Below are 24,152 nucleotides of genomic sequence, written 5' to 3' on the forward strand. Positions count from 1 at the left end.
GACAGATAGCCTGTCATCCTGTAGGTGGTCAATTTAATTACACAGGACAGAGGGAAAGATGGGAGGATATGGAGAGAGAGCTGCTGTGAAATGTAGAAAGAGATATTGGGGATAGAGAAGAGGAAATGGGCAATGAGAGGAAGAGGAAAGATGCAGAAGAGGAAGGATTCAGAGGTGGGAAGGTGATGGGTTTGTGGAGGAAGAGAGTTCAGGAAGGAGCAGTATGTCGGGAAGTTAGAAGAACTTTCCTACCTTCTACCTGTAAAGTCTGCTGACATCTGCTGGACTGTCTATGAAATCTCTCCTTCTCTTTCGCTCTCATGCACACACACACACACACACACACACACACACACACACACACACACACACACACACACACACACACACACACACACACACACACACACACATATTGCTTGGCAGCCACTTCAAACGATGTTCTTCACTAATATCTTCCAGGTTTTCTTTATTCACTGGTCTGTGTTTATTCTGAGGCTAAGCTGACTTTAACCCAACAGACCAGAACCTCAGCTTTCCCTTTGTTTCTCTCCTTTTCTTTCTTTCTCTCTCTGTTTCTCCCTCTCTGGTTCACTCCCTCTGTTTCTGTCCCTCTCTGGTTCACTCCCTCTGTTTCTCTCCCTCTGTTTCTCTCCCTCTGTTTCTCTCCCTCACTGCCTTCGTGTTACTCATTTCGACCCATTTACTGAACACCACCCTGTGGGTTGCTATGGTTATTCATCTTATCCCGGCGGTGACATTACAGGTCATCAAATAGCACATGAAAGCCAACTACGACACATGTTATCTATTAGTTATCTATCTGCACTATGTATCTGCCTGTCTGTCTGTCAATCTGTCTTACATAAGCGTTTAACTCTCCATTGCATAAGAATATTTGATTTGTCCGAGGCCATGACATCATTACTGTAATGATGTGTCAGACAATTTGCCCTCCGTTTACTGTCAGGGCAGATTAGATTAAAATTAGTGCCATAATTGCAGGATACAGCACAATACACATAATGAGCCTCCACTGTGCAGCGAGTGAACAAATTAATCCGTTCATTCATTAATGATTGTGAGAGTCGTGTTGATGTTTTATTTATTTATTTTATTTTAGAACCAACAGTGCTTTCATGTGCCTCTAACTTGCTTTTGCTCCATTTTAAAATGATTAAATTAGATGAAAATACTTTTTCTTTTATTAAGCGTACCACAAATCCCACTGTACAAACCCCTGTAGTGTACTTGTACACACACACACTCTGTTTTGACTTAGTATTTTGCACAATTCTCTGAACTCTCAGGATATTTCAAAGTAGATAAATCATGTAAATGGTCGATAAACAAGTCGAGTGAAAGTATGTGGGATAAACCTTTGATGTCTTGCCATCAGAGCTCCTCATTAAGGTTTGTGGCACAGTATGATCAGACTCAGACCAACAAATCAGCAAACAGCAGGGCCTCTTCTCAGCATGCAAACAATAACTCTGTGGATCAGCAACGGGCACAGCATCTTTATATCACTGAAACTTTGTACGCTTTACTGAAGTCGAGCCATGAAAAGAAGACCACATGTCAAAGCCCAACTCACACAATGACCACATGAGGGGGGGGGAGAGAGAGAGAGAGAGAGAGAGAGAGAGAGAGAGAGAGAGAGAGAGAGAGAGAGAGAGAGAGAGAGAGAGAGGGAGAGAGAGAGCGCAAGAGAGAGAGAGAGTGTGTTACATAGCCCAGTATTGATCTGACTACAATAAAAAACAAGAGGGAATTTATAACAACAATAGACTTTATTGCATTTAAATCAGATTAAAGGTAATGCGACTACATCTTAGCACACTATAGTCGTGTCTGGGTGGAGAGATGCACACAGAAGCATGTGGTGATCAATGTTTCCCTATGAGTCGACTTTATATACAGTAGGGTGTATTCTGATAGCGTGACTGTGAGGGTGTGTGTGTGCGTGCGTGTGTGTGACTTTGAGTGTATTTGTGTGTGTGTCTGTGTGCGCGTGTGTGTGTGTGTGTGTGCCTTACAATGATACAGGCTGGTGTAGAGGACACATAGGTGACGAGAGTGGAGGAGGCATTAGAGATGAGTAGAGTGATAAAAGGGGCGGGACTTAGCCTCCATCTGATGTGTGTGGTAGTGCGTGATGTGCTGTGCGTGTGTGGGCATGCTTAGAGTGTGTGTCTGACTGGGGCAGAGGGTGAGACTGAGCCCCGGTGAGGGCATCGGACACCGGTGGAGAGTCCAGGCCGCTGTCTGGATAAAGCTGCATCACCGCCCCCTCCTGGCCGCCTTCCTTACTGCAGGACTGGCAGCTGCAGTGGAAGATCCTCTCCACTAATTTATCCACGCGTGGAGACTCTTCACTGTCCGGGCACTCCAGAGTCACCTGCTCTCAGACACACACACACACACACACACACACACACACACACACACACAGAAGAGTTGAGTGCTCTCCTGCTGGCCTTTTACTGAAACCTAGCAACCCTTTCCTGCTCTGTAAAACAAAGTAAAAATCAAATGAAAAAAGAACACAAGGTCAGAGAAGCACAATTGAAACAAATAAATACATGCGGTTTCATTTTACCCAAAGGAGCCTTAAATCTCTGCACACATTGCACAAGCTGAACCGACTCTCTGGACCTGCAGCAACGTCTCATTGTTGATATTATTCAATGAAAATGATCTTTCTTCAATTTCATCTCGCTCCAGCTCGTAAGCCAAACCATCTCTCTTTCTGAATTCTGTTTAATAGTTTACCACAGAGGTAAACATCCAGTGATGTCCATGTAAGTGGAGATTACGCTGTTCTGTACGTGCACTTTATGAGACCTTTCTCAAACAGTGAGTTCATAAAAGATTCTTCATTAAATTATCGAGTAACAGCTGTACAATCACAGAGATGATTTCCAGTGAAACATGAGGTGACCTCTCCTGCGTTCCCACCCTCTTAGCCTACCTGGCAGCTCTCCAAACTACATACACCTCACCACAAAGCCTTTGTTGTCATAAGTCTGGATTCCCTCTGGCTAGAAGGGACAAAATCTTTAGACAAATATAAAGTACAGACTCGGGGTGAGCAATGATTGTGGTGGAAATCCATTACAAAACATTTTCCAATCATATTTTACTTCTGCTCTGACCTTCATGTGAGGAAAATATGAGCCCCGTCTTACATTTTTGGATATTTGTGGTTTGTGAGTGAGTGTTTGATACCGCAGTGTTGGTGTGTGGTTTTCTAAACGATCTAATTTGTCATCACACTTACCACTTCCCACTGGGTCTGGGCAGGCATGCAGGAGTCACAGTGCACCAGAGACTCGGTCGACTGTGGGAAGGTGTTTGGGACGCTGTAACTGAAACACTGGCCCAGACAAGCTCTGTGAGGGGGAGGGAGGGGGAGGGGGAGGGGGGGGGGACAGAGGGGACAGAGTGGATTATTTCCCTGTGCCCGTAAACGTGACGTGCTCGGTTCACAAACATGGCCAGTCTGCTCATGTACGCGTAACCAAGAGCTGCGGGAATAAAGAGGCTGAAATCTGAACTGATCTGCTGAGTCTGAAGACGCCTGATCGCCCTGTGAGGGGCCCCAGGACAAACACGGCAGTTACAGGATGGAGAGTTGTTACGTATGAATGATAGGTGAATCACTCTTATTAGAATGTGTCTGTAGTTCAATTCCGACAACAAGCTACTGTGTTTGACCTCCTGTGTTTATTTGACCGTGTGAGTAAAATTAACAATAAATCAACCGGTACTAATGAACGTTATTAACCCAATTGTCAACTTACAACTGCTGAATGTAACTGTTTGTTTTTAAGAGCTTTAGTTGTGCTTTTGCAAGTTTTTGCCGATTAAACACAGATTAAGCATATTTTACATGACTGCAAATCATTTTACAAACCAAACCACAGTTTATTGGATCTGTAAGGCGGTCTAATCATTCCAATACAGTGAAGAGATCCATGCCTGAGATTCATCATGCATCACAGTGCAATGCAATAACTTTATTTCTGTTTTTGAATGCAATAACAAACGGTTTTGCATATAATTCTGTCATTTAAACAGCATTATTAAAGGTGATATGATGTTCGGTATCTAACTCGGGCCAGATTCAAGTCTGTGCAAGTTCATTTGTACTCTGTGCTGAAGTGAATGGAAACCAACGGCTGCCTGGAAGGTACAAAAACACATTAAGAAAAGATCTAAAACACATTTGCATGCTTTGGAAGATGGCGGGTGATAATGTCAAATATATATTTGTAGTAAATGGGTTAAAACATGCAAAAACGCTGACGTAAAGCTGAAGTGCCTGGATGTGTTTACAGTGTCTAGCAGTGTTTGGTGAAGTGCCAAAACCCTAATGTGGTCTTACAACTACTGAGATAACAAAGTGAGCATAGGGGGGTTTGTGTGTGTGTGTGTGTGTGAGGATCTGTCAGAGCTCAACATATGAAATGCAAAGATGGTTTCCTTTCTCTCGCACTGACACACTCAGACAGAGGCGGCCCTCACTCTGACCTGTTTTGAATAGATCGAGGCTGACATCCCGTGTGCCCGACTATCTGTGTGATGTTCTTGGCTTCGCACCAGGCACTCTTGTCAGGGAACAGCGCCAGGCGGTTGATGTGTGCTGGCGGTGCTGCCGAATACAGTGCAAACAGTGCGCAGCAAATCTGAATCCTCTGCCACATGACTGCACCTAAATGGGAAAAAAAAAACAAATGTGTTAGTGCTCTGTAGACCTTCTTCACACACACAAGGAGCACAAACACACACACTGCAACGCTGCATGGTGACAAACATTATTCACTCATTAACAGTTCTACTTTGGTTATCATAATGAAATATGAACTTTGAATATGTAGATATGGACTGACAACTTCTGGTGATCAGCAGATTTGGGGCCGCTTTGCCTCATATGCTGAAGTTTAGCAGAAAACACTTTAAAGACAAGGATGAACACTATAATAATGATAATAACAAAGGCAAATGATCTTAAAAGCACAATTTGAGCTTTGGGAAAGACGAAGCCAATAGTAAAAGGTCAAATCAATGCCTGTAACCTTCTAAACAGAGCATACTAATCCATAGTAAGAGGAGTTTCAGATCACATCAAACAACAATCTGCACTTATACTCGTGTTCCCATCAAATGCACTTCCAGCCAAAGTCAATGAGAGTATGTAGAGAGAAAAACTAATGGAGACCAAGGTTCATTTCTAAACCACAGGAAACACAAGCTCACTTAAAGTGGAGTTGACACGTTTCCAACACTTCCCTTTGATTCTAAGATCATAGGACACCTCTCTAACTTGATTTGCTACGCAGTATTTACGTTTTCCCCACATTGTAAAACTTGTGGCGCAGATCAAAGCGTTTCCAATGTGTTTGTTTATTCTGAAGACCAATATCTCTCAGAAATCGGCTGGTTAGAGTTACTGGGAACAGATTTTTCGGGGGGGGAAACATCATTAAAAATAATCACATAAAGCTCCAAACCACCTGACTCTCATCCGCGCCTGTTGGACTCTTTTCTTTCAAAATGCCACGACCGCTCACGTCATTTACAACCAACAAAATCGTTTTCTCCTGCTGCTAATAAAAAAGTGGCGAGACTGCTCACCCACGTCGACTACTTTACTGACTTTCAGCACTTTAACACACAAATCACAAGCAGCGTCGCCTCCCCCAAGCCAAACACCAGAATAGCCCTTAGTCATATCAGAATAAAAACAGGATTCTGCTACTCTAACTTATTTATTATTTTTATTTTAGCAACGTTTACAAACAAGAATTGATTGAGTCGATTAATGTTGATCACTGAGGCCAAATAGCTTTTCCAGACACTTTAGCTCCACCGTTCCTAACGCGTTACAGGCATTTTGCACAATTCCCCCCCAAAAACACACTGAAACAAATAACCGTTTCAAACGTTTTAACGCTGCATTTCACCGATAAAATCCAATATGTTTCTAATCCGGTAATGACATATTACAATAAAATAAAATACAAAAATAGCTGACGTCAAAGTAAAACTCATTTGGACGTGTATTCACATGTTAGTTACCGTGCGCCAAGATCGGTTTCCCGGTGAGATCCCTGATTTATCACCGACTGGAAGTTTCATAAATCAACTAATGTCGTTGTTTCCCCCCAAAACAAGCAGAAAGTAATCCCGTACTGCGTCAGTAACGAGCCCCGCCGGTGGTGATGACGATGGTCGTAGTTAGTCTCGGCACTTACCAGCGCTCACCGACCCCGGGGGAGCAACCCGGCCTGTGGAGCAGCGCGCAACGTCCCGCTGAGCTGAGCCTGAACCCGGGCACCTAAACTGGAGAGGATGCGGTACGGCGATGAGGATAATGATGATGATGATGGTGAGGATGATTAGAGGAAAGTATGAGCACAGTGAGCGAGAGTCTCTCATAAAACTGTTACATCATCCGGAAAGAAGAGAGGGCGTCCGTACCGATGGGGAAGGATGGGGAGATGGAGGGGCTTTATGCGCGCTATCTCATCTCTGGATCCATCGGAACAGACCGTCCCCCTCCCTCCTCTTTGTTCTCTTTCCCCTCCGAGGTTCTATTTCCCGTGTAAAGCTCGCTGAAAGCCGCCCTCCAGCTTGTCGTCTCGGGGTTGTAAAACTTCTTCGGCAGGGGTTAGGCGCGGTTGAGCCCCCAGACAGGAGCCCTGCTGTGCCGTTTGTGGACGAAAGAAACCCGGGTGAGGAGGAGGAGGAGGAGGTGGAGGTGGAGGGGGGAGGAAGAGGAGGAGGAGGAGGAAGGGTGGGGAGACCAGGCGAGACCGCAGATCAGGTTTACGGGACATTAAAAGGGAAAAAGAAGCTAACAGAACAAGATGACACAAATAGGCCATATTTACAGCTCTGCTCCATCTGGGACTGCTTTACAGGCTAATTACTCACATACGGTTTTAGGATTGGAAATTGAAAAATGGAACCTCAATATGAAAATGCTGGACGACTGGGAAACAGATGTGAAACTCTGATCAGTTTGACTTGAACGCATTCCCTCCAACCGGGCATCTAGGCAGCAGGAGAAGACGATAGGGAAAACAGGTTAAACACATAAACACACAAACAAGTGACGTAACTATGATGAATGATTGCAAATGTATTATAAATGTAACTTATAAGACTCAGCAACATAAAATAAGTGACTCTACTTCACCTACACATTACTTTCTTATTAGAAATTACACTTTTGTAACATGAGTCTTAGTTTCATATTAAAACAACACAAAATATAATATACTGGATATTCCCAAACACAAACAGGAGAGATTGGAGCTTTGAAAGAGCCGATACATTATTTTTCTCTCATTTCCTGACGGGCACTAACAAGAGAGGCCTATGAGAGAGCAGATCAGCACCTGTATTGTGTCACAGCCCCCCCCCCCTCACTCCCCCTGCTCTTCATCCTGCAGGTGTTCCTCCTGGCTTGTGTCCATGCGCGCCCCTATCTGCGTTACACACTTCACTTGCAAACAAATATGTTAATGGCGGGGGACGAGTGACGTGGCTTAAAAGTTTGGACAGAGTTACTTTGTGGCCGATGCTGGAGGATTCAAGAAAACAGGTCTTTGTGAGCGCTGGAATGTATTTTTGACTCTATTGAAGGCAAGAATGTATGTGCTTACATTGCTGAGGAAGGTTGAACTCCTTTCTGCGGTTGGAGAGAGAAACGCGAGTGTGTCTGCGTGCACCGGTATTCTCCTTTGATGTGATGGTGTATAGTGTGTGTGTGTGTGTGTTTTGCTTCCAAGTGCACAGTGCAGAACTCACCTGTTAGTAATAAGACGGAGCTGCAGTCCAGAAATGGCATTCTGCTGCATTCCATGGATTCTGCTTCACCAGGGGGCTGGATAAGTGTGTGTGCGTGCAAATTCGTGCACATGCTCACACAAACAATCTCTCTCTCTCTCTCTCTCCCCTCGCAGGCCTGTGCACGCACACACAAGTGATCAGTCACACTCCAAACACTCCTGCCAAACTGATGCACAGCCAACGCATACACAAGACGCAAGACATTTCTCCCGACGCAGAGATGTGTGTGTTTAACCTCTTCACTCCCTGTAATGAAAACACTTTGTCACGTCCAGCAGGAGTGCATTCACGCAGGCCTCATGCGGTGACGCTCAGTGCAACGTGACTTTGGGGAAGTGCACATTGGGTAACTTCCTGTCTGGATCAACAGGAACATACCTGGCCAGTGTAGCGAGAATGTCCAAACATATGGAGCTGTGACCTGTTGACCTTTTGTTTTAAACACTGGCTTTATTCTTCCACCAACTGCATTTTATTTATTCCATCCTCCTGCACAACGCTCCTTTCTTATCCTCCCACTCTCCTTTTAGCTCTGCAGATGCTGAGCCTGGCCCTCATTCCAAAACAGCAGGAGTTCAAACCTCCCAACTCATTAACACACAGAATCACCTCCCACCCCCCAAAAACCACATTTCTCTCCGCACAAACACAAGCAGAAACGGGGGACGGAACATTCCATTTTCAGTTTTATTAAATATACATCCATCGCTGTTTGATAGCTAGACTTCTATAGATTTTTAGATTGCAAATTAGGGGCCAACGCAAAAAACGATGAGCAACTTCTTCTTCTTCTTCAGAGCCTCATCATCTTCTGTGTCGTCACTACTGGTCCTATAAAACAAACACACACACACACAGAAAGGATGTGGCATCATGTAATATAATGGTACGACCCTTAATAAATAACATTTACTGTATATTCAACGCTCACCTTCACCATTTGGCCGTGAATCAGGTACGGCGACTTGAAATCATGCTGGCAGTTGGCGTATCCCATGCCAAGACCCAAACCTGAGCCAAAGGACACCGGCCATGTGCGTCCTGGGGAACACAGACAGACAATAGACCAGTTATGCTTTTTACAGAAGTCATAAAAATACCTATGCCATTCGTTTCGCTCTATAAGGAATACTTACGTTTAAAGAAAAGGACGGAGAACGCAATGCCGATACCGAGGCCGGTCACTGCAAGGAAGAGAGAAGAAGTGTTTGAGTTACTTTCACATGAGTTAACTTTGCTGTTGTAAGTTGTGCGATGAGGTCAAACACAGAACAAACACACAAGCGGGCTGCTGCAGATATCTGTTGTAATTAGGCGGTCGTTGGGTTTGATGCATGAGTTGGTAAACAGCACACCCATTAGGCAGACGCTGCTCTTTAGAGAGAACACACTTCAACAGAGACATAACACATAAAAAGCTGTGCGCGAGAGAGAGAGAGAGAGAGAGAGAGAGAGAGAGAGAGAGAGAGGAAACGGAGCTGGGAACGTCAGCGATGGGGGTCAGGAGGCAGCGGAGGCACAGGTCAATGGGTTTTTGCACGAGGAGGTTAAGCAATTCCAAGTCCCAGCACGGTCAAGTAGAAAGTCAGTGGCGCAAAAAGTGGCCAAACGCTCGCGCCAGAGTGCGATCTGGAGGAGGAATGTGTTTGTGCGCCTAACTTCACCTCGCTGCAGGCCGCGCCACACCCAACTGCAGGCCAGCCAGCACAGAGAGCACAGAGAACACATAAAGAGCAGCCATTTGGGCCCCTCTGCCTCTTAATTGGATTCAGAGAGCTATGCGGCATGACCGATTCCTCCTGAACCAGAACCCAGAACCAGACTGTTTGCGATTACACAAACTAACAACTGTCAAACAGGACCACGAAAACAACCAAAGTGTCCCGCACATCCTCTCTTGACGGGTAGAGATCGGCCATAAATCATCGCCGTCCCTTCCCAGAGATTCTCCTTATCCTCCGTTTGTTCTTCCTCGGCTATTTAGTCACGCCTATGATCCTAAACTGACAGCAATAAAGCATTGGCAGAAGGTGAAGGCGGATCAACATCTCCTTCTGGCTCCCTTTCCCCCTCGTCTGGACATCTTCTCCAAGAGAAATGGATTATAACAAAAACATTTGCGCTGGACCGGGATGAAATGTGCATGTACGAGCCTCGGGCCTGAACACACTCAGTGGGATTTAAGTGCCAGAAATGGAGTCCAGAGTATGTTGCAAACTGTGCAAACTGAATCAATTACACATAACCTTCAGCCACAACGTCTTATTATTACATTTTGTGGACAAAATACAGTCGGGGCCCAAAAATACAGACATTTTTAATAAACATTGCAAACTTTGATTACAACAGGCATAGAACAGAATGATGTGACTATGTGTGTGTGTGTGTGTGTGTGTGTGTGTGTGTGTGTGTGTGTGTGTGTGTGTGTGTGTGTGTGTGTGTGTGTGGATAAAGCTTTCACCATTGCTCCGATTAAGCGATTTTTTAAGATAGAAGTATGATGAGCCAGGCTGTTTTTGCACCTTCATAAAAAGGTCAGATGTTTGTTGTGGACACCAAAGCCACGGATAAAGACACAAATCAGTTGCAAATGCAGTAAATGCAGCTGAATCAGAGCCTCTGAGAGCCTGGTGGACTGATGCAATCTTGCTTCCGTGGCAATGAAAGCTTCAAATATTGTAGAGACATTAGTGTGTTTTTATAAGCAACAGTAATATTATGACTAACTGTGCTACAGAGCCTTTAGTTACCAACACAGCTGTCTCCTTAATTATGACACAGAGGAATTATTATTGGAAACTAATGAGTTCCAGCTCACTGCAGGTTTGTTTATCTTAGTGGTCCTGAAAATAAAGACCATGTTTCCAATAAACTCGGCTATTTCCTGTCCTAAACAGGATGATACTACTCGTCTTCCTCCCCCAGCACTGAGTCACTCTTTCATTAAACCTCACTTTATACAACAACAAGAGTTTCGCCACATAATCTGACCAGTGCCTCTCATTTATCTTAGCAATTGTTTTATTTATCGGTATTATAAAATGTCTCACACTATGGTTGATTTCCCCAAATATTAGTGCAAGATTACGTCAACAGAGAAAAGTTTGGAAGTTAACTACAAAGCACATGAAGATGCTGTCTTTGGCTCTTTGCTCACTGCTGCACCGAGCATCTGCGATGACGATATGATGCAAATGTTTTTCTAACTGGAGAAAAATATATTTTATTGCGCCAAGGCTTATGTCATTAAGAATCTTTTGGCACAGATTTATTTGCCATTTTAAGTGTCATCCCCATGGTGATCTGTGCTGTGAATCATCTCTTCATTACTTCTGAGCCACTGGAAGACATCAAATGGAGGCTTAGACTTGTCTGATGTATGGTGTTATTAATTCCTGTTAAATAATAAATGGAACTAAAGTTTAGGTTATAATATGGCTGTCAGAAATTTCACTTTATGTAGATGAAGAAAAAAATGAAGATATTACTTTTAACTGCAACAAAATTATAACTAACAAATGTAGAATTTAATGTCCACTTGACCACATCTGAGGTCCAAGTATTATGAGGATTCTGACCACAAATTGTTGGTTTAAATGTTGCACTATTCATTTATAAGTGGAATCCCACATATAGACTGTATACATGTATAGAATAAGAATAACGTTTGACAGGTGACATTAATTAGCATAAGCACGTCAGAAAATATCTACAGCTGTATAAACACTCAGTGCGCTCTGATGTTAGATATGAGGTGTGTTGTTGATATTTTCTCTAATAAATTAAACATGTACCTTTGATTATCGATCGTACATGTTTGAATAAAACGGCGAGGCCATGAGACGTCCTACACAGAGGACACACTGAGCTGCAGCTCCGCTTCTCTACAAGTGTAACACATACCGCAGCATTCACACTAACACGTGAAGTTACGACACGACCGTTACGCCACGATTAGTACCTGTTTTCACGGCGGTGTCTGCAAGGCAGCGGTCCCATTTCCGTCCGTATTCTTCCGCCATGTTTTCGCCTGTCAAAAAAGATGTCCGGAAATCTCGCGAGATATCCGTTACGTCAAATGACGCGAGCTCGCCTGATTTTCCCTCTAAATTGTTTTTCTGTCCATAAATCCTCTTGTTATTTTAATTAATCAGACACCATTATTATTTAGTAACCTCGCTCCCTGAATCTTGTTGGTAACTTTAAGTCTATAAGAAAGCAGCATGATGAGCGACTTATTATTTAAAGTTCCTATATTATTTTAGTATATAGTAATTTATTTAATTACTAATTGCGTCATTTTGATTTTCTAGCAATGCAAGCAGTGAAGAGTTTCTGTCACCGTGAAGTTGTGTACTATATAATAGATTCTCTGTATAAATACATTTTTGGCTGTGCACATCATTGTACAGTGTGTTCTTTTATTCATGCATGACAATTTAGTGATACTGATCTCTTCCTTATTCAAAAACTCGTTTCTATGAAGGTGTTCCAGCTAACAATGCTAGATTATACAGCAGGAGATTTATTGACAGCATTCTATTGTTCCTCTCAGAGGAAATACCTGAATGTAAATTACTGCTGCCCACCTGTCGACACCCAATAGGAAATAATGTAAAAGAAGAGAAGCAGGCAGAGTTACATCATCTGTCAGGCCTAGTCATATTCCCTTATCGGTGCAGTTTTAACGATATGAAATCTCTTTGAAATTGGCAATCCACTCACAAACAATGATATTTATTGTTGTGCCTGGCTGAAAGCGTGCTGCTATAAGGTGGATTATTATTATTAGTAGTAGTAGCGGTGGTATTACTATTACCATGATCAGTATTGTTGTTATTATTATGTCACCAGATAATGGCACCATAATACTACTTAAAATAATAATAACATAATGATAAATTAATGATGAAATAAAAATAAACCAATATAATAATAAACCAAAAAAAGAATAAAATTAAGATAAAGATTAAGGTTAAGGTTAATAATAATAATAATAATAATAATAATAATAATAATAATAATAATAATAATAATAATAGTAATAATAATAGTAATAATAATGTTCAACAGTTGTCATTATTATACCATGTTATGTTTGTGTCGGGGCTGCCTCGGTGAGTTTGGGTGTAGCTGCCGCCTCTCCGCCTGCATGTTTACTGCACCACTCCTCTCTCTCCATACTTGGCAATGCCTTACTTGCTCCTTCGCTATTGGCTGCGACTGAGAGAGCCCGGAGTGACCCGGACATGCAAGCGGGGCCTGTTTTCTGACTGCAGCCGCCTTCCTGTAGCCCGGTTGAGGAAGTGGATTTCGCTGACAGGGCTGGGTTCCGTGAGGGAGAGGCGCACAGAAACATCTTCGGTGGGGGACTTAAAGAACACCAAAACAACAAGAGCCGAGCGGAGCGACTTGCAAAGCTAAGCTAAAGTGATCCGACGTCGGTGAGATCGTGCTCCCTTTCCCCGCTAGAGCCGCCACAGACCGCCGCAGACATGGTAAGGGCCGCGGTGGGGACCGGAGGGAGAGACGGGGGACGGGGGACGAGGTTTTTGGATCGGCTGCTGGCTAGTGCTACTGCTAACTAAGCGTTATCCGTTAGCCGTGCTAGGCTAAGCTACCGCTAGCTGTCCATTACAGGAAGTATTGGGTGGTAACCCGAGAGCATCGACGAGGCGTTCGAGTGCATTAATCTTCCTCTTTTGACTTTGTCGGCAGTTGTCAAACCATCGCTGAATATCTAATTTACACGGTTTGCACAAGTGTCGCGTCCATGCAACGAGTTTTGGCTTCTTGGCCAACGCAGCAGCTGTGTGAAGCTAGTTAGCTAGCTACCTGTGTAAGCTAATTTACTGCCAGCTGGATGCCCCGCTGGCTGTGGCACAGAGTTAGCACGGAGTTTGCACAGGATGTTTTGGATTTGACAAGTTCGTGAACAGTGTTTGACAGGGTTCCTAATATATTGCTCACACACACATGGACACACACACACACACACACACACACACACACCCCTCCAGTCGTGCACCCCACACGCACTCACAGGCCAAAATAGCTGAGCGCCCGGGTGCCTGTGCTATAATAAGATTGCCTGCTCCTCCTGTTCCTAACATGACAAGCGGCCAGCCTCCTCTGCTAACTTTATGCTGCCCCAGAGTGTTTCCCCACATTTAACCAAGGAAGTTATTACACTCAGAAACTCTATTTGGGTCATACCAGCAACTGTTGTTTACTGGTTATATTCTGTGTTCCTGAACCCTCCAGTACCTCCAAAGATTATTAAGCAAATCATGTTTGGTTCTTTGGTGTTAGACGCCTGAGCTTGTGTGTTTATATAAAGTCTGTTCTTCCATTCTTGTACACTGTCTAAATTCTCTTGTGGGACCAGCTGGAGTTTCTCTGGAGCCGCCCCACAGTCCTCCTCAGCCTCACCTCATCCATCGCCACGGCTCAGCCTCGCCGCTCTCCCCCCTGACCCCGAGGGTTGTCAGTCTGAGCTGGTGTTTACACTAAGACAGGAGCGTCGGTAAACACGGTGTCGAGGAGCGCAGGTGTCTGACGGAGCGCGTTGATTCATCGGCTGAGAAAGATTTTAAGACGGGCGAAAAGCGATGTGTGAGACAGGAGAAGATGTGGAGATGTAGCTGAGAGACTTGTGTTAGGTTCAGGGTCACCAGTGTTTATGGAAAGAGGGGCCTCACTTTTTTATTTAACATATTATTGACCGGCGAGTAACTGCATGTGTGTATTCTCTTGACAGGTCAAGCACTTGGGGTGAGACAAGCTTTGTCTAAGGCTTGTGACAGGGAATCTCTGCTATTTGAGGGGGGGTGGTGGAATTGTTATGGAAACGCTGCAGGCCTTTATGGATCGATTTGTCATTTCCACTTCAACAAATTCCCTTTTTAAATCGTCTCCAATGCGGATACACTTTCCCTTGGGAGTTCCATTGGTTGAGTAAAGATAGACTTGTAGATCTTTTTATGGGGCTTTCATAGTAACAGTAACATGTTGTACTGGCATTAGGAAGGTGATCATTGCGTTACTCCAGGTACTGAAATAAGTGTATCAGTAAGTCGACTCCTTCTAACACGCCGGTCCAACCTTCAGGAAACCTTGATGGTATTTTAATGTCTTTACTAAAGGGATTGAGGCCAACCAAATGGCTTGCAAGGGTTTGCTGAAACAAAACTTTTCTCTCCCTCTCTCTCTGTTATTACACACACACACACAAACACACCCTACATTTCCCTGCACATTCTCAGGGGGTTTTCATGTCGTGGCTGGCCTGTCCTCCACTGCTCACTGATATCCTGCTGCTCAGTGCATATTTAAGTGAGCGAAGCCCCCGGGGGGAGGAGGAGGAGGAGGATATGTAATGTTCGCCTCTCTGTGCTGGATTTTCTCAGGGCGGTCATTACAAATTCTCATTCTTAATTGTCTTGTAAATATTTCACATTGTTTGTCGCCCCGAAGCTGATTTGTGACACTATGGTCTCTGTAGGAGAGTAGACAGGTTTCTGTCCAACGTCGCTGAGATAATGCGTAAACTTTAATCTGTTTAAAGAAGGTTGGGTCTGTCTCTGTGACGGTTGTCGTGTGGGATGCTTGACGACCGTGTCACAGATGAACCATGTGACTAGGAAGTAGATAATAAAACATGACTAGGCAAACAGGTATGGATTCAGCTCTGATGCCCTTTAAGGTGACAATACACATAGCTCCCATTGTTTCTGATAGTAAAGGTATACTTTAAGTTCTTAATGGACTCCTTGTCAATGGTTCCAGTTCATTTCGGGATGTTCTAAACTTGTCAACACTCTGGTGGGGAAAGATGATGTTACATCCAGTGACTTGGGTTCTCTCCCGAGCTGAACTTCATCAAAGTAGCGGCGGGAAAGTTTCTGAGGGATTGTGGTCTTGTTTCAAGCGACCCCCTGCTGGTTGATGAGGATGTAGTGTTTGTGTGGAGTGTAGTGGCTGATGGGGTACGATGGTTTACTTCTGCCAGGCCACAGCAGGTGTTTCTCCTTTGACTAATAGACAATAAATGCTGTGACGTCAGTGATCGGTGCAAGATGCTGTAATAGCTTCAGAGTGGTGCAGCAGCAAACGGCAGAAAGCGGCAGTTCGTTATTAAAAGATGAAGCCCAGTCGTGATTTCATTCCCTTTTCTGTTCTGTGGAGTAGTCACGTGACAAATACTGAGTGCTAGTCAATCCAGTGTGTGGGAAATGCTGTCTGCAGTCTCACAGCCCTTGTGATGGAGCTTGAGAGAGAGAGGGTGTGTGTGTGTGTTTTCCCTCCTCAGCCAATGGCCTCGCCGCTGCCAAGCCCCGGTCCAGAATGTAGCAGGTCATCATTACCCTCCTCACAGCCTGTTGGCGACGTGAAGGAGCTCGGTGTGGAATATTCAGTACGGCCTGCTGATACGGGGGCCTCATTTTATTCTCCTGTAACTCCTCTGCACACACTTAAAGTGGAGCTGTATGCTGTGCAGAGTTCATACCTCCGAGGTGCCTATTCTGCTTTGCATCTGTCAGAAAAGAGTGGAAGTATGGAAATATTATTACAGGAATGCTTGGATGCTTCCTCATCCTCGGCATGAGCAGAGCCATGAAGTTTAGATGCAAGTTTTCAACCAACAGCAGCAGTTTAAAGCTGTGAGACGCCAGGGAAACACGGCTGAATTCAAAGCAATCCGATACACAGATCACAATTGGTTTCAATGTTGTGACCAATATTGAGTTTTGCCTTCATGAGTTCAGTGTAGAGGAGGACGGAGGTTTAGTGTGTGTGTGTGTGTGTGTGTGTGTGTGTGTGTGTGTGTGTGTGTGTGTGTGTGTGTGTGTGTGTGTGTGTGTGTGTGTGTGTGTGTGTGTGTGTGTGTGTGTGTGTGTGTGTGTGTGTGTGTGTGTGTGTGTGTGTGTGTGTGTGTGTGTGTGTGCCTAAAGGTATCGTGTCCCTTTTATAATGGTGATGTTAGTATCATAAATATATACGTATTATCAGTCTAAGTATCATAAATACTCTGAAATCAACACTTAATGCTCCTGATTGCAGATGTAGAGCATTTATTTGCAAGTTATGATCCACCTGAGATAATGTTAATCTGTATGTAATTGTAATATTGCATGTTAGATAGCAGGCTCATATACAGTTAATGTATGACATCATATCAGACCAAAGAACTTATTATTACTGATTTCCAACAATGTGTAAAAATATATGTATGTATTAAATGTAATCTTTGGAGTGAAAATAACATTTGACTTATATTAGTGATCTTTAAGGTGGTAAATCCATTTTTTGTTTTGTTTTTTAATTAAATCTGCCATTGTGGTTTTAAAGACAAAAACAAACTTTTTTCCTTCATCCAATGGTTTTAATCTTTGTGCATATTTTCTCTTTGTACATAAAACAAAACGGGTTAGACCACAAAGCTGCTCCTTTTGTTAAGGTTTGCGCTGTGATGTTGATATCCAGTTGTGGCTCAGTGTGATCAGTGCTGTGTGCTGCTGTGTGTGTGTTTCAGAATGAGCAGCAGCTGGACTGTGCCCTGGACCTGATGAGGCGTCTGCCTCCCCAGCAGATCGAGAAGAACCTCAGTGACCTCATTGACCTGGTGAGTGGATGAGATTAACACACACACACACACACACACACACACACACACACACACACACACACACACACACACACACACACACACACACACACACACACACACACACACACACACACACACACACACACACACACACACACACACACACACACACACACACACACACACACACACACACACACACACACACACACACACACACACGTCAGGATGCTGTAATGTAACGTGGACACATTCCTCATGCTTATTGGCGTATTTACAGGCTTTTGACTATTTGACTCTGCTGATCTTTGGTTCAACAGGCTCGACAAACTTTTAAGAAAGGGGATGTTTAGTAAAAGCTGCAATAATCAATCTGAAGGAATTTACGGTTACTTTAACCCAGCTGTGCCCACTGAGTGTATCTCCACTTGTGAGCTCAGTGAAGTGCCAAAACCTCTTTTTCCTTAAGTCAATGTTTGTGGCTTTTCACCAATTAATATGATTCATCAAGTTACGATTTCAAAGACACAGACACACACACACACACAGACACACAAACACAGACACACACAGACACACACAGACACACACAGACACACACAGACACACACAGACACACACAGTCCCCTCTTTATGACCTACACCCCCTGGCATGGTTATTTGGGGAGAGATGTAAACACATTTACCCTCTGTCTGAGTCTGGGGTGGAGTTGGGCGGGCGGTGTCGGTGGAAGCACGCTGCGTCCTTGAGGCGGCTCGGATGTCGGCGTGTAAAATCACCTGCTAAGCTTTTCTACCTGCACACTTGCGTCTCCACAACAGCCAAGTTTGGCAAATTAAGACCAGTCAAATCACACACACCCGCCCCCCCACCACCCCCCTAGGTCTGCACCCGCTCCTTTCCAGCCAAGCCCCGAGCTGCTCACCTTCCTCTTCCTCTACCTTTGACCTTTCTCTCTAGGGTATCGGCTCTCGCCTCGCTGCGTTGCGCCGCGTTCGATCATTACTGATTATTATCTCAGCTGTCAGTCACGTCGGCTGCAAGGCGCTTTTTTGGCTGTGCCGGCTGTGTTCACACCGGGCGTCCAGAATCACCTGAGATCACCTCCTTCACACTCGCTCCCTGTTTGTCCCACATTCCTGCCACGTCTCCACCTTTCTGGAAACAGGGCCTCCTTTGTGTGTGTGTGCTGACATGCAGAGGAGGGGGTCCATGTCGGTGTGTGAGAAGTCATTTGTACCCCCTGATCCTGTACATATCAGGCTTCACACTGATATTTCCCCTCCTCATATCCACAGATATCCTCTGCTTATTGAGCGGAGGTGTAACGTGAGGAAAGACTCCTTATAAACCTAAAATGAGTCACAAGATATCCAATGGCAGGATTCTCTTGTTCTGCCGTCTGGTTTGTTCCTCTGCAGTCCTGCCTGCCTCTCTCTGTCACAGGAAGTCTGAAATAACAGCACAACTCTGGCGTTTCTGCTCAGTGTGAGAGTAGCAGTTCACATTTGCTACAACACTGATGCAGAGTGTTTCCGAGGCGGAGCAGCTTTAGTGAAGTAGCAGAAAAACACTCTGGTAACCTGTGTGTGTGTTCCTCCCTCCATCCCCCTCTCTCTCTCCCTCTCTCTCTGTGTGTTCATTCAGGTACCCAGTCTGTGTGAGGACCTCCTCTCCTCTGTGGACCAGCCCTTGAAGATTGCCCGGGACAAAGTTGTGGGGAAAGACTACCTGCTCTGTGATTACAACCGAGACGGCGACTCCTACAGGTGCAGCACAACACTGCAACACAGGCTCACACACACACACACACCCGTTACTATATGATGACCTGTTTAGATCAGCACAGCAGGTTAAGACCTCCAAAATGGAACACTGGGGTCAAAACAGCAGCACTGCAATCTCAAGACAACTGTTCCAAATGTTCAAACTGCATCCAAGTCCAACACAGTCAATCAACGTTGCGTTTCAGTGTAATGACTCAGAATTACAAGAGCACACTCACACACTCCTAATGTGACATTTTGATATCAATGCTTGAGCAATGTTGGATTATGAGTCACCCGGATCAGCAAAGAGGGTAAAGTCTTATGAGGAGCCAATCAGGTGCCTGTTTGATACAGAGCAGGTGTTGTGATTGGCTCATAGTCGGAGAGACAAAGTCAGGGTCAGAAGGGTCACGGCCATTAGCTGTTAAGGCGAAGGAATGATGTCGCTTAGATCCTCATTCAACTGCTTTGTCCTGTGTTTGCGTTCAACCCGTCAGATCCCCATGGAGTAATAAGTACGAACCTCCCATTGATGATGGTGCCATGCCCTCCGCCCGCCTGAGGAAGCTGGAGGTGGAAGCCAACAATGCCTTTGACCAGTACAGAGACCTGTGAGTGAGGCCGGCGCTCTAAACCTGCTGCTGCTTCTTCTTCTTCTCCTGTCTGAACTTCACACAAACTTCACCTGCGACTGATAACGTGTGTGGTTTGCAGGTACTTTGAGGGAGGCGTGTCCTCTGTGTACCTTTGGGACTTGGATCACGGCTTCGCTGGAGTCATTCTCATCAAGAAAGCCGGAGATGGATCCAAGAAGATCAAAGGATGTTGGGACTCCATCCATGTGGTGGAGGTGCAGGTGAGAATGAGTGAAACCAGAACACCTCATTTGAACAGTCTCATTTGTCTCCTGTCTTCAGTTCAGCAGAACTGAGAGAGAGGTTGTGTTGATTTTGGACTTTGTAGTAATAAGTAATTCTAAGTTTTATCTCTCTTCTTCCTGTTCTTCGTGTCCCTGTTGCGTGAGCAGGAGAAGCCCAGTGGACGCACCGCTCACTACAAACTCACCTCCACTGTGATGCTGTGGCTCCAAACAACCAAGACGGGCTCCGGCACGATGAACCTGGGCGGCAGCCTGACGAGACAGGTGAGCTGGCTGAGCTGGAGCCTCTAACCCCGCCCGCCTCACCCTGCGCTGCCTCGGCCGCCTTTGTAATCGAGCTTTTTCCATGCTTCCACAGATGGAGAAAGACGAGACAGTCGCAGAGTCTTCACCGCACATCGCCAACATCGGCCGCCTCGTTGAAGTAAGTAGAGCTTCTGATGTCGTTTTGGTTCAGATGTTCAGTTCTGCTCCCGTTTTGACTGGAAGTACAAATGTCTCTTTTGTTGTTCCAGGATATGGAGAACAAGATTCGCTCCACGCTGAATGAAATCTACTTTGGGAAGACCAAGGACATCGTCAACGGCCTGAGGTACACATCCTCTCTTCTCACAGCTCTGCAGGACCTTTGTCTCCAGTTTTGTTATATGTGTTTCATTTCTTTTCTGATATTTGATTCCACCTGTAGCTGCTGCTCCGCTCCTGAACCTCATTGTTTTTCTGTGTTGACGTAACCTGCTCCTCTTCTAGCCTCTTCATCCTCTCCTTCCTCTCATCCATCCCCCTGCTTTCCCTCCCTTTGCTTTTGATGCCACCCATGTCATTGTTTTTACTTTTCTTTCCTTCCTTCCTTCCTTCCTTCCTTCCTTCCTTTCCTCTGTCACTCTCCTGCGCTGCTGCTTCTCCTCGGCGCTCCAGATCTATCGAGTCTTTGCCCGATAACCAAAAGTACCGGCAGCTCCAGAAGGAGCTGTCGCAGGTCCTCACCCAGCGTCAGATCTTCATTGATTAGGGTCAGAGGTACAGCCTGCCTGGCATGGGAAGCGTGTGTATGTGTGTGTGTTGTTAGTGCTATTGAATAAAGATTAACAAAGGCAAATTAAGCTCCTCCCTCACAGAAATGAAGCATCTCTCATCTGCATTTGTACCTTGAATCTGAATACCTTATTTAGTTTATTGTAATATAAACTCTGGTGAGATGTGATGATGTCATTAGGTGGCAGCAGGCGCAGAGATGAAAGCGTTTCAGCTGTGTGAGAAACTTGATTGAAATAGGAAGAGGAACCCCGAGAGTGGGAAATGTCAGTGACACGAATCAAACAAACTCAGTTACAGAGTTTATTTACTCCTCAGACTAATGTGTGAAGTTAATTAACATGCGTGTGTGCTTGTGTGTGTGTGCATGATCCCGAGAGTGTTAAGCACACTGAGCAGTCATCCAGGCATGTTGCAGCCGGTTTTCCTTATTGTTTGGTCTGTCAGCGCCTCCTAAGCAAATCTGTGTCAGAGGAAGGTGAACACACACACACACACACACACACACACCAATATAGATGCTTTGCCTGTTTTCCTCTCCTAAAAAGGTCACAAACTCATTTATGGTGGAACTGTGCCCTACGAAAAAACGATACTGAAAAAAGAGAAACTTAATTAGCAGAAGTATTCAGCCTCTCATGTTTAACAGCAGAACAATAACACGGCAGAGGGATTGTGTGCTGGTATCACAAAGCAAGAGGGTGGAATTAAAATGAATACATTTAAGCTATTTTCATCTCTCCATTCTATTAATGAGTTTTCACTTTGATGCTTTTTCTCAATTAAATGGATTTGGCAGCAAAGTGTGGGTGAATTCAGTTTGAAAGCACCGTCAGCAGATTCAACACCGAGGAGGAAGAACTGTAAACGTTCCACTCATTGGCTTGATATTAACCCCACACTTTTGAAATTTAGTTGTGTTTGTATGTGTGTGTGTGGTAATACACAGTTGTTTGTCCTCTAACCCATCTTTTCTCCTCAGCGAAGCAGGGCCGAATGTGAGACGTATGAACGAAGGCAAAGTGTAGATAATAAAAAAAAAAACATGCAAAATAGATTATGATCTTACTGCAATGTGGCCTGTGGATGTGTGACCCCAGACCCACCTGCTCTCTTAAATTGAGTCACTTTCAATCTGGAGTTGTGTGACTTTAATTGCACGATGTCGTCATGTTTTAATGCAAGAAGTCAGACTGTGACGTCCTCATTACTAATTCTTGCCTTGAATCTACTAACTTCTACCGTCTCTCTCAGGAAAAACAAAACACTCCTGGATTCTTACACACAAACACACACACACACACACTCTGACTCGCCTCTGTTTGTGTTTCCTCCCGCAGGAGCGTTCAGACTCTGGCCGACAAGTCAAAGCAGGAGACTCTGAGGAACGACCTCGTGGAGGCGCTGAAACGCAAACATCAAAGCTAGAGATGCTACTGTTCTACTTTTCTTCTGTCTCTCTTTCTTCTTCTCTCCCTCTCTCCGCCTCATCTCTGCCATCTTTTCTCTGTTTCTTTCACGTCTCTCCCTCCACGCCTGTTTCAGTGCTGCACTTGTTTATTTGTGGAACACAAAAAAAAGGAGAAAATGCTTTGCTTTTTATGTTTTTTGTTTCTTTTTGTTTGGGTTTTTTGTTTTTGGTGCGTCTCATCTGCCACCAAGCCATTCGCTGACACTTTTTCCGTCTCTCCTCTCTCATTCTGTCCCACATTATGAATATAATGATAGTATTACGACGGTTAATGATAATCTTACATTGTGAGGGTCATTTCTAGTAATAATCCCCCGATGTGGTCACAGCTGGCGTCTCCACGGTGACCAGGAAACGGACACAGACTGTGCTGTAGGTGGTGTAGGCTCGGCAGGACTGTCATTATTATTATTATTACTATTACGTACATCAGATTCATTTCTCGCACCTGTTTTGTCTCACACGTCTACGCCACCCTCGTGATATATCTGTACGAAATTGTAACTGTCGGTGTAACTGTCATTGTTCCGGGCGAGACGGAGAGGACGGCCGTCAGTTTGTCTTAGAAAGGAGCTGACTCTTGATTCCACTCTGTCCACATGCATGTGAGCCTGAGTGAGCACGGGGCCGCAGTCGGTGGAAATGTAGACTTGCAAAACACGGGGATGGACTGTTATATTCACTGGGTGCGCCCCAAGTTGTCAACCCCTACACTGTGTATATCATGACAGTTTGCTTCCCCTCTGTTCAGCTTCTCTCTCCTCTCACCTACTATGTCTTTGTTGGGGGTCACAAGTTTGTCTTTTGCGTCTCGGTGTGGAAACATTTCACGGTTTCCATTTTGGAGGGGAATCTTTTTTGTTGTATTTTGTTTCGTTTTTATTTTGTAAAGCTTATGATTCATATTGTATTAGAGCCTCCAGCAACAATAAAAACAGTAAAAAGCTACACTCGGCCTTAATGTTTTATTAATGTACTATAAATGTTTAGGACAGAATAACAGAAACTCGGGTAGTGAGATGAGCACACGACCAAAAGCATCCTCAATTTAAGTTAAGTCTGATGCCATTGAGATTATGGTGACAGTTATCGGGCGTTCCTCAACTGGCTGTTCACTGTGTGTGAACAGAGATGGGGGAACAGGTGGTTTCCAAAACATGAAGAAAAGGGAAGCTGATGGATGCAAAAACAGGTTGTAATAGCTTAATGATTGCACAATAAGTGAAGTAAATCATTACAAGTCAAATCATTTAGCAGAAAGCTGATCCTCATTTCTAATCTAAATTGCATGAGATGCAAAAGCAAATGGTAACCTTAAGCAACTTTCATGTTGTGCAATTAACATAAGCTGTAGTGCAACTTTGACTTAACTGAAAAAAGACTTAAAGATAATTACAGTAAATCAGAAATGCCTTTATGCACAGAAAAGCCAGACTGATTTTAAATTCAGCAACCCGAGGGACGTTGTATGATAAAACCACTGCATTTTAAATCTAAGCAGTGATCATAGATGAATGAATGAA

The 24,152-nt window shown here is 44.5% G+C and overlaps 3 protein-coding genes across 5 annotated transcripts; 1 reads left to right on the forward strand and 2 right to left on the reverse strand.

Moving 5' to 3' along the window:
* Window positions 1-1,774: 1,774 nt before the first annotated feature.
* On the reverse strand, window positions 1,775-6,743 carry nbl1 (NBL1, DAN family BMP antagonist). 3 transcript variants are annotated; one of them, XM_076147127.1, is made up of 5 exons: window positions 6,487-6,741; window positions 6,261-6,348; window positions 4,537-4,717; window positions 3,284-3,395; window positions 1,775-2,401 (listed from the first exon to the last, which is right to left on the reverse strand). In XM_076147127.1, the coding sequence occupies exons 3-5, from the start codon at window positions 4,707-4,709 to the stop codon at window positions 2,126-2,128; spliced, it is 561 nt and encodes a 186-aa protein (XP_076003242.1). In that variant the 5' UTR covers window positions 4,710-4,717; window positions 6,261-6,348; window positions 6,487-6,741; the 3' UTR covers window positions 1,775-2,125. The 3 variants fall into 3 exon arrangements, with proteins under 3 accessions (XP_076003242.1, XP_076003241.1, XP_076003243.1); XM_076147126.1 differs by having other exon boundaries at window positions 6,261-6,743; XM_076147128.1 differs by lacking the exons at window positions 6,261-6,348; window positions 6,487-6,741 and adding an exon at window positions 6,085-6,232.
* A 1,788-nt stretch (window positions 6,744-8,531) lies between these two features.
* LOC142996229 (MICOS complex subunit Mic10-like) lies at window positions 8,532-11,933 on the reverse strand. Its single transcript, XM_076147134.1, has 4 exons — window positions 11,825-11,933; window positions 9,000-9,047; window positions 8,795-8,904; window positions 8,532-8,694 (listed from the first exon to the last, which is right to left on the reverse strand). Exons 1-4 carry the CDS (start codon window positions 11,883-11,885, stop codon window positions 8,686-8,688), a joined length of 228 nt encoding a protein of 75 aa, XP_076003249.1. The 5' UTR covers window positions 11,886-11,933; the 3' UTR covers window positions 8,532-8,685.
* A 1,162-nt stretch (window positions 11,934-13,095) lies between these two features.
* On the forward strand, window positions 13,096-23,577 carry capzb (capping actin protein of muscle Z-line subunit beta). The gene is made up of 9 exons (XM_076147255.1): window positions 13,096-13,361; window positions 17,399-17,488; window positions 19,122-19,243; window positions 19,741-19,854; window positions 19,958-20,099; window positions 20,271-20,387; window positions 20,482-20,547; window positions 20,639-20,715; window positions 22,499-23,577. The coding sequence occupies exons 1-9, from the start codon at window positions 13,359-13,361 to the stop codon at window positions 22,584-22,586; spliced, it is 819 nt and encodes a 272-aa protein (XP_076003370.1). The 5' UTR covers window positions 13,096-13,358; the 3' UTR covers window positions 22,587-23,577.
* The last annotated feature ends 575 nt before the right edge of the window (window positions 23,578-24,152 follow it).

Source organism: Genypterus blacodes, unplaced genomic scaffold (genome assembly GCF_046128005.1).
Source record: "Genypterus blacodes isolate CSIRO-AG114 ecotype Tasmania unplaced genomic scaffold, CSIRO-AGI_Gbla_v1 ptg000037l_1, whole genome shotgun sequence".
NCBI lineage: Eukaryota > Metazoa > Chordata > Actinopteri > Ophidiiformes > Ophidiidae > Genypterus > Genypterus blacodes.